Source organism: Rhagoletis zephyria, unplaced genomic scaffold (genome assembly GCF_001687245.7).
Source record: "Rhagoletis zephyria isolate East Lansing unplaced genomic scaffold, Rhagoletis_zephyria_1.1 Rzeph_scaffold_00267, whole genome shotgun sequence".
NCBI lineage: Eukaryota > Metazoa > Arthropoda > Insecta > Diptera > Tephritidae > Rhagoletis > Rhagoletis zephyria.
In genome coordinates, this window is record NW_016157351.1 from 318,352 (window position 1) to 328,676 (window position 10,325).

At 35.6% G+C, this 10,325-nt stretch overlaps 3 protein-coding genes and 1 long non-coding RNA gene across 4 annotated transcripts; 2 read left to right on the forward strand and 2 right to left on the reverse strand.

The window, feature by feature from the left end:
• The first annotated feature begins 4,345 nt into the window (after positions 1-4,345).
• LOC108358527 (uncharacterized) lies at positions 4,346-5,416 on the forward strand. Its single transcript, XM_017609930.1, has 2 exons — positions 4,346-4,569; positions 5,208-5,416. Exons 1-2 carry the CDS (start codon positions 4,354-4,356, stop codon positions 5,382-5,384), a joined length of 393 nt encoding a protein of 130 aa, XP_017465419.1. The 5' UTR covers positions 4,346-4,353; the 3' UTR covers positions 5,385-5,416.
• On the reverse strand, positions 4,463-7,184 carry LOC108358528 (uncharacterized). Its single transcript, XR_001846790.1, has 3 exons — positions 6,946-7,184; positions 6,698-6,892; positions 4,463-4,549 (listed from the first exon to the last, which is right to left on the reverse strand). It is a non-coding gene; the product is annotated as an uncharacterized LOC108358528 (long non-coding RNA).
• Positions 7,185-7,454: 270 nt separating this feature from the next.
• On the reverse strand, positions 7,455-8,571 carry LOC108358521 (uncharacterized). Its single transcript, XM_017609923.1, has 2 exons — positions 8,036-8,571; positions 7,455-7,616 (listed from the first exon to the last, which is right to left on the reverse strand). The coding sequence occupies exons 1-2, from the start codon at positions 8,261-8,263 to the stop codon at positions 7,455-7,457; spliced, it is 390 nt and encodes a 129-aa protein (XP_017465412.1). The 5' UTR covers positions 8,264-8,571.
• A 959-nt stretch (positions 8,572-9,530) lies between these two features.
• Positions 9,531-9,833, forward strand: LOC108358522 (60S ribosomal protein L7-like). The gene has a single exon (XM_017609925.1). The coding sequence runs from the start codon at positions 9,531-9,533 to the stop codon at positions 9,831-9,833; it is 303 nt and encodes a 100-aa protein (XP_017465414.1).
• The last annotated feature ends 492 nt before the right edge of the window (positions 9,834-10,325 follow it).

Consider the following 10,325-nt stretch of genomic DNA (forward strand, 5'->3'; position numbering starts at 1 on the left):
CGAATTTTGGCTATGTGGACGGCTGCATTTGAATTCATGTATTCATAGTCAGCTGTTGAAGCGACGCCAACGCCAACGCAACGCCAAAGTTCTATGTGGATGGGCCTATAGAACTTTCGCGTTGGCTTTGGCGTTGATTTGACAGAACGCACGTTAAAAGTATGCTTGCTACAATGAACGCTTGTCAGCGAATGCTTGGGCCACTAAATTAACATACTAACGACAGATGAATTAATATTTCATATCAATAATTGCATTAAAAACGATATTTCTTGACCGCACTTGATTAAAAAGGGAAAATATTTCACACAATTTTATTTATTTGCAACAGCTGACGAGCAAAGCACGCGAAAAGATGAGAGTTGGCCATCTTTTTGCTTGGTGTTGGCGTGAGCGCTGCCGAATTTTGGCTATGTGGACGGCTGCATTTGAATTCATGTATTCATAGTCAGCTGTTGAAGCGACGCCAACGCCAACGCAACGCCAAAGTTTTATGTGGACGGGCCTTGACTCCACAGTCGGCCTCACGGTGCAGCGAACAAAGGTGGCGCCGTCAGTGGTACCGCTACTTTGGTTTTGCCGATTTTGACAGTTGTGGTAACTTGTAAATAAACCTTTGTTTACAAATCAACGAAAGAGAAAGTTGAATTATAAGTGAAAAATCAGTTTAAATCGTGTTAATTTGCAATTTGTGAGTGATTTTTGAGTTGAAGACTGCGTATACAATGAATACAATGAAGTGCTGTGTGTTAAATTGCGACAACCGTCAAGATGCAAGAAGCGTAGATGCAAGTGTAGCGCTGGGACGAATCGTTGCATTTTGTGTACCTAGGGCACGGCAAAGCCGTTCCCGAAATGTTTCTCTATTATTTATTACCAGCATTTCCTCACAATGATTTGGTTTCTGCTCCACGCAGCCTCCATTAGCAAGTTAACTAATCAGTCCCGCAGAGACGCTGCTGCAGTTTTCTGCAGCAGCCTTAATTGCAAAGCAATGAAGTGCACCACAATGTTCACTGTTCTTTAATAGATTAGGTGAAAAATGCAATATTTTCGCATTTAGCAAAATTAAAACACGTTTTTCGCAGTAAAGTGAACTGCTTTGGCTGTTTCAACTCGTTCTTCTTTTCGCTCTATTCTTTGTTTACTTGTGGTACACAAATGTCAACGCCCAGGACGGCGCAATCTTGTATTCTATCATTCTTGAGTCGGCCTGAGCAAACTGGCCTCAACTTTGTTCTTCTCTATCCACATAGCGCTAAAAAAGGTTTTTTGCTAATTTTTTTTTTTATGTACAAACTGAATACACTGATTTTTATTAATTCTTTCTTTAAATTCACCGACTTCTTCTCTATTTTGCACCGCAGCTAACAATAAAGTAAAATTTTCTTTGATGTATGTGTGTATGTGCATACCCTGCAGTAAGCCCGGGGCCAGCCAACGCTAAGTCACCATGTACGTCTACAGCGACAATTGCACTAGTGCGAATATCGACAACGGTTTCTTTTTGCAGGAATACGAACTCGCCATAGACAATGACTGTAGCGTTTTTGATGTGTATACATCTTTGGTTTCGGTAGGGGTAAAATTTTCGAAGCTGTAACGCATATCCCGGCACAAAATTTGGAAGGGCTTAGCATGTGTATTTCAGCATAAAATTTTTATTTTCATTAGAAGCACCCTGTGTTTGCTTGCCAAATGGTTGCATACATTTAGACATATGCATAGTAAGAGGAAATGCGCTACAATTGATTATTACTTCCGATTATTTAAACTCCACACATGCATTTTGATATTCGTAGATGGTGTTAGGCATAGGTTTAGTAGTCTATTTTGATAAAAAAGAAAGGCGAACATTTAAAAAAATACTGAAATCATTTTAACTGGGACCGTTGATAACTGATGAACATACATGAATATATGTATGTATAATATGCATATGTATGGATGATATAATAGCTCTGATCCAATACTTTTCGTGTTAAATCCTGGAAAAAGGTCAAACAGCAAAATCACTCTCTGAAGTGAGAGTAAAAAGTGAGTAACAGCAAAACGTACGGAACAAAAAAGCATCGGGTAAAATCCTGCAACATGAACTGCATTTACATGAACCGCAGATTATATTCCGAAAAGAAAAACTAAATTTCGGAATATATACAAATAGAAATGCTCAAACTATAAGCTCAAAAACAATAACTGATGCGGTGTTTCCAAGATATTTTAACGCCCTTGAGTCACAAGTATATACAAGTATATTTTATCATTCATACCGATAATTTTATGTATTAAAAGAATTAAAAATGAAAATGAATAAAAAATTAAATCAGCAAAATGAATAAAATTAAGTGAAATTAAGGTTTAATTTCTAACCTAACCTACATTTGTATGTATGTAACTGAATCGCCTAATAATAGCTTTACATATAAAAAGATTATCCTAATTTTCGAGCTTAACTCCCTAATCTGTTATTAGAAAAAGAGATTAGCCATGCAAAATTATAATTAAAAATATCTCAGATTAAACCGATAACTTTTTGGTGTCCAACCCAGTTTTATCGATTATACTTGCGAAGAAGAAGAGTAATGTCAAATGTTAAAGTAAACTAATATTGACGCTAGTAAGGAAAATAGGTTTGTAAAGGTATTTTTAATAAAATACTCAGTTAAAATATATTGAAATGGCATAATATGTGTTGCAGAAAAAAGTGACCACGGTGGCACAGAGAAGAAGATTAACTTTTCCTCGAGTAGTGTGAATAACAAGCACAACCAATTTGACAGCTAACGAGCTTTGATTGAGATTATATTTATATGTCAACGTACTTTTATGCTTTGCCGTTCGCATATGTTTACACATCAAATTTCATGAGTACCTGGTACTCACCCTTTTTTTGTGTGTATATTGTCTACACTTTGTCAACAAGCACAACAGCTGTGCTTCGTCTTGCATTTTCTATTCCATCAGATATTTATTTGAGCGTGCACGTGCGGGCGAACAAATTTTTTACAAAATTTGCAATTAAATTGAATACAAGTTTGTGTGCTTACCTTTTGAGTCTGATTTCATAATTATGCCAATTTTACACAGCTGCCTTCCAGAAAAATGTCGAATGAGCGGGCTCAATGTTCAAAAGGAAAACTAAAATATTTTGCTACTACGAATTGTCCTGGCTGTCATGAAATTTCAAAAAAGCTTGAAGAATAGAAAGGTATGTTGCTTTAAAGACTTTTAAAATCACATATATAGTCAAAATACACTTTGTTTTGATTAGTGTTTACTGCACAATACTATTATTTATTATTTCAGATACCGTTGAAAAGCAACAGAACACTATCATCGAGATATTGGCGGAGCACAAAGTGTTGTTGGACCGTCTTCTTTCCCAAAATGTTGCAGTGGAAAACATTATGAGCATTTTTCCTATAAACTCAGATGAAAAATTTAAGGAATTTGACAATATTTTAGCTACTAATGCGGATCCTTATGTAAATGTATACTGTAGCTGGAAAATAGAATTAGCCCAAGTTGTTAAATTTAAACATTTTTTGTAAGCGACAAATGCAACTTCTTATTGCTGGCAATGCAGAGCGAAACTTACATCAAATATTTGGCCAAAATGTAATAATGAACTATAATGTTGACGGAATCAGCGGAAAGAAACGACTACGGGATTTATGCAATGTATTTTCCGTAATTATAGGCACAACATTTTTTTTACTACGGTTAATTTTTAAATCGTATTGGTTTTTAATAACAACGTATTTTCTTCTTATAACCAGATGTCATATCGACCTTCAGCAAATCATCAGACACAACTTTGAGAGCAGCTTTCCAACGCCAAAAGAAAAAAATCTCCAAGCAAACAACCCGCATTAAAACCAAAAAAAAAATAAGGAGAACCGAAATGATGAAGAAAATGAGACTGAGATATACGAGGAAATCGAATTTATTGAAGAAATTGATGAGACTTAATATATAAAAACTACAAATACTATTTTTTAGATTGTAAGGTTTAGCTAGCCTTGAAGAAATATGCTAAAAACCAAGTACCTTTTTTATTAAAAAATAACTATCTACAAGACATTTTTATCAACAATATACATATCTGTATTTCAATGAATTGTATTATCCAAAGGTATAAAAAAGTGTAGACAATAAACACGAAAAGGTGGTAGAGAATCTCTGTAGTGCGATTCAGTAACTCTTAACGATGCATTTGTCGAGTTGTTAATTAAAGATTTTTGTCGTTGTCAATAACGCGTCACTAACTCATTCCTAACGACAGTGACAAGCTGACTTTTTCCATTAATTCAAATTGATAAAAAGTGGCATCACCGCTGTTATAATTTCAGAATGGCGTCTACCAGTGGAGCAGGAGCTAAAAGGAGTCGGGCATCAGCGGAGCAGCTCAACGTGATGATCGACCTTCTCACGGAGAACGAAAGGCTTACGTCTGGAAAGTTCCAGCGTCTCCACGGAAAGCTGGAGTACCAAAAGAAGTGGGCGGAAATGGCACAAAAGCTCAACGCAATAGGAGGAGCTGTAAAGTCTGTGGAACAATGGCATTCGGTAAGTACTTATCTTGTGTTTTAAGTGTGTGTATATAGGAAGCAGTTTTCGAGAGTGCGATAAAAAAACAATTAGTATATATATATGTACATACGTGAAGTACAATTTTTTAATTAATATGTGCAAATGAAGGATCAGGTTGTTGGTTAATTCGGAAAAGTAATTTTTAGTGTTCAAATTCATTTTTAACATATTGGGTACAGTTTAGTTATTTGTGCAACGACTTTGGGTTGCTGTGCCCAAACGTGTGACCCGAATCAAACAACCTTTACACACACTTATAGACAAGAGTATACACTTTTTTTAAGCAAAAGGTTTACCATAGCTGTGCATTAATTTATTTATAATTTAGGTTTGAAATATGGTATTTTTGCAATCAGCTCCCAAGCAATAAAGTGCGGTCCATCGTCTTTCTTTTAAGGGAGGTTTGGGGGGCCACGCCAACTCCCCCTCCGCTCTCTACCCCAAAATCGTTGTACAAATAACTTAACATTTCCCCCGGGACTTTTGTTTAATTTTGTTTGAGCTTCCTGTGCACATTTATTTATACTTTTATTTTCTTGGCCATTCATAAATATGCTGTAAGGCTTTATATACTACATATTTGTTAACTATGTATATCATTACTTTGCAAACAGGTCTGGCGCGACTTAAAAAGCCGTACAAGCGTACGTGTACGTGACCGGAAGAGGAAGCAGGCTCTAACAGGCAACAGGCCCATCGAGCAGCAACCTTTAACGGAGATGGAGAGGCGGGTAATTGATCTGATTGGGATCAACTACATCGAGGGTCACGAAGTTGAAAGTGTCTATTAAAAATCGTAGAATTTTCCTTAATTTTGTTAATTAATTTTAATTTTAATTAATTTTTAATCAGATTTTATAAAATAACTTCAAGTACGCAGTTTTATAGCGCATTAAATTAAAAATCAACGCGATTTCCTAGCAACCTCATTTTTACACATTGTTATACTAAAATTTAACTGTTGATTAGAAATCGTTGAATTTTCCTTAATTTTGTATAAAACTTGAAACCTTGCTTTGTATGATTTTGTTTTAAGGATGATCCATATTTTTATAAAAAAAATAACAAACGAATTTTAGCTTCCAAAATATTGCGAACATTTAAAAAATCAATGGTGTATACAGACTTTTGCTGTTAAGTGTACATATCATACAAGAGTTAATTTTATGGTTTTTCTTTTAATTTTCAAAATAAATTACTTATTTTTTTCTTTTATGTTTTAAATTAATTATTTTGTACCTTGTTTTGTACCTGACTGGAATATGTACCTTTAGTTTAAAAAATATATATTTTATGAAATAAATTGGAAATGTTTTTGTTATGAATATGACATAGCTGTTATGAAAATTAAATTTATTTACCTTAATTACACATTCGCCTGCCCCTACCTGGCTACGCCCATGCCCTCGACAAAAAAAAATATCAAATATTAACGGTATTTTATAGGGACATCAAACTTGGATTTTACCCTACTGACATTGAATGGGCTACAAAACTGCATACTTGGAAATTTTCTAAAGATTCTGAATAAAGTGTTTGAAATTTTAGTGAACGTTTTTTTAAGTTTAATAAAGTTTTGTGAGGTTTTTGTTATAGAATGAGGTATATTTTGAATACAAATTTGCGAAAATAGTTCAATATTGAAAATATTTAGAATATTATGAAAAACGATATTACGAAAACTTCTGTGAGTGATTGTATGTAAAATTAAAAGAAAAAACTTTAAGTATTTAGAAGACAAAACTAGTCCGAAGATAAAAATGTAAATTTAAAATAAAATGGGTATTCATCTAAAAGCATAAATGCCTCGTAACTTGTAAATAAACTGGTTTACGATACAAAATTAATTAAGTTTACGTGGTTACGAGGCATTTATAATTTTAGATGAAATGCTAAAAAAAAAACAAAAGTATTTAGGAGAAAAAATTAGTAATTAATCGGTCTTGGACACGTTTTCCCATGGAAGATACCGAATTTGAAGTATAGTCGGTACCGTCTGCATGTGCATGTGTTTCTGCTTCTAATATTATATTATTATCGAGTTCATTTATTTGCTCGCGCAAACGGATATTATGCAAGGTTGAGCACGCATTTACAACCTTACCAGCAAAACCAGGGTCGTATAGTAACACTCGTTGTTGTGATAAACATCGCCAAGTTCATTTAGGCACTCCAAATAGTCTATCTACTGAATTTCGAGCTTTGCATAGCGCCTCGTTGTACCGAAACTTAGGAGTATCCTCAGGTTGGTTCGGTAAAGGCGTCATGAGCCATGGCTCTAAGGGGTGTCCTGAATCGCCTGAAAGGAATTTTTTTAATTATGTACATTTTAAAGTAAATTAAAAAGAATACCAATCAAAAGCATGCTGCGGTTTCCATTGTCAAAAGCTCTCTGCATGACTCGCCGAACTGGACAGGACTCCAAATGTAAGAGTCATGTCGTGCTCCCGGAAACCTAGCATTGACGTTCAGTATTTTTAAATTTGGTCACATATCTATAAAAGTATAACAAATATTTATCGCTCGACTTTTATTTAAAATACTTAGCTCAGCATTTGAACATTTATAGAGTGATAGCCATGATGGTTCACGTATGCTTCCTCATGAGTTTTAGGACCCAAANGGGTCACATATCTATAAAAGCATAACAAATATTTATCGCTCGACTTTTATTTAAAATACTTAGCTCACCATTTGAACATTTATCGAGTGATAGCCATGATGGTTCACGTATGCTTCCTCATGAGTTTTAGGACCCAAAATAGAAACATGCGTGCAGTCTACCGCTCCAATAGTTCCTCCAACAAAAGGCGCAGGCGCTGAAGCAAACACTTCCTTGGCAGCTTGACGGTCCACCTGCGTCATAGGGAACTTAACCTCTCAAAAAATAGTCCACTGTTTATGCCATCAGTTACGCGATGTATACGACGGCTTATAGATGATTGGCTCATTGATATGCCCCACTGTGCCCCTACAGGCCGTTGGTAGCATCCTGTGGCGTAGAAGCGTAGTGTACACAAAACCTTCAAAGATAAACGATTATTTGGGAAATGTTTAGTTATTTGTGCGGAGCGGAGGGGGAGAGGGTGTGACATCTAAGACCACACCCGTTAGAAAGAGTACAGTCAAAACTTTAAGGAATGTCATCCCTCCCCTCTCTGACCCGTCTACAGACTACCGGGGGCCCATTTTAAAATGGGTTCACCCCATTAGCATTTCAACATGCCACATCGAAACTTACAAAAAAGTCCATAATTAATAAACTTGTGCGTGGAAATTTGAAATCTTTGTTTTAAATTAAAGTTTAATCCTTGGAATACACGCGGATGTTAAACTTTTTAGATTCGAGTCACGCGTTTGAGCATCATTGTACAAATAACTAAACCGTACCCGAGAAATTATTGTATACAAAATTGCATGCTCTAATTATTTAAAGATTTACCTGTTTGTCCGCCGATATTGAGGTAATACTTTTTCCTTTCAATTGGATTTCCAGCCGCTGGATGAGCTCCATTGCAGTCTCTGGGCCCACACGATATAGCTTCCGGAACTCGGAAGGCGCCAGCTCAAATGGATCGTGATTGGCCCGGAGCAAACGCCGATCCACTGTGGGGGTATTTCTGACTCCATAGTTTCGGTGTAAACTAAACGCCACATATTCAAACGCCATTTCTTTTATATAAATTCACTTTGGATTTACTTGCGCGCAAATTCGTTTGGTTAACGCAAACTTAACAACACCAAATGAGATGTCGATAACTTAACCATAAACGAATCGTTAACGAAACAGCTGATTTTGACTTAGCGAATATCGATAAGAAAGTACTTATTGAATAGAAAAATCTTTATAATTATCTTTTAGCTAAATTAGCCACTGCGAATGTCGTTAAAAAAGTTACCGAATCGCACTACTGGTGCCAATGTCTCCATATAGCCCCAAAAGGAGTACTTAGCCAATACCTCTGGAGATTTGCGATGACAAGCACATGTGAGATGTCTATAGCAAATAACATTGTGTGGCTCATATCTCAGAATATCCAGTAAAAAAACTGTGGTGATGTCCTTTATGGGGATAAAGTTTCCAGAGGTGAAATTTTAGGTAGCACACAATTTCTTACACGCATGGTTGCTTTTCAGCACTCATGAAAGAAACTTAAGAAATATTTGAAAAAAAAGTTCATATAGTACATTAATTTTTGAAAGAAATACCATATTATGTATGTACTCTGGTTAGTAATATCAAAAAATGTATTAGAACCACCGTTTAATGTTATATTTGATACAAATTAATATTGCTGCCCCGAACGCTCTGCGCCTTGCCACTGAATAATAGGTTTACTTNCATGATTCAATAATACAAGGTTCGATAAACTGACAGTTGTCTCTCTCGCACCGCTCCCTTAGCAGTGGCACCGTGTTGCTTCTTTGCAAATTTACATGGAAACAGTGTAGCTTTGGTGTGAAATAAAAGTATAAGCTTTTGTGCAATATGTTTATTTGTATATGCATATGAAGCATATTTAACTGATGAAAACATAAGCATTGGATGTTTGCATCAATCTCATAGTAGTCTTATTTTAATTTTGAGTCATTTTGCAGTTTTTATACGGCTAAATAGCATATAAATTACGTAATTCACGTAGATATATCAATATTACGTTCAACATTTGGTTTAAAATGCCAGATTTCCTGCAAATACATTAGAGTTTACGAAAGGAACTTCACTACTAATTGCCTACATTGCGTACTTTTCTACTACCATTTTCGAAACAAGGGATTGCATTCTTGCCCTTTCTCTGTCCTTCGTAAATGTAACCTTTTGTAAGGGAGTGTCAAACCGCAGCTGTCAATAATAATCTAACCTTGTATTATTGAATCATGTGTCTTCGCCACATTAAAACGGTGTGTTCAACAAATTGAGCAAGGCAACCATTAATATGCTACGTATGCCGAACCCTATATGGGGTTATCGAAATCTTAAATCAGTTCGCGAATTGATGTACAAACGTGGAATGGCATGTCCCAATCTCTGCTTTGTGATCGAACGGAAATTTCGCGAAGCGCACGAAATTCAGTGCGTTGATTCACTTCACTTCAAGAAAGCCCCCAACTTCCTGTTGCTATTCAAGTTCAACACATCAACCCGAGGCTGGCGCAAGAAGGCTAATCACTACGTTGAGGTTGGTGATTTCGGTAGCCGGGAGGATAAGATCAACAAATTGCTGCACAAGATGGCTTAAAGAAATTGTTGTTTTGTATTTAAGGCGACAATATAATTTTGCACATCTTGAAAAGCGTCGCCTGGATAAAAGATTGTCACAAGTTACTTTCGGTAGCTCACAATTGAAGTTTGGAATGCAATTTCTCAGGAACTAGACTACAGATTTTCTCCAAAGTGTCGGAGAATGCCATGTACTAGTTCATGAAATTCTTAAATTGTTTTATTTTTTTAGTTTAGTGTCAACCATTTATGAGTTTAATAAAATTTTGTCGGATACGATATTTGTCAAAAAATTTGCAGTCAGTTTCAATAATATACGCCAAAATGTGATAACAATTTTTATAAATTAACGATACTTTTTACTAATCAGCCTAATCGTGAGTTTCGCCCGAACCAAATTTCGCCAACAGTTTTTTCATCCACCTGTAGTGAATACACGCAAACGAAAAGTAAAAAGTGACCCGGTTCTAGAAAATGAAACTCATGATAAAGCTGAATATGTCGGAAACTA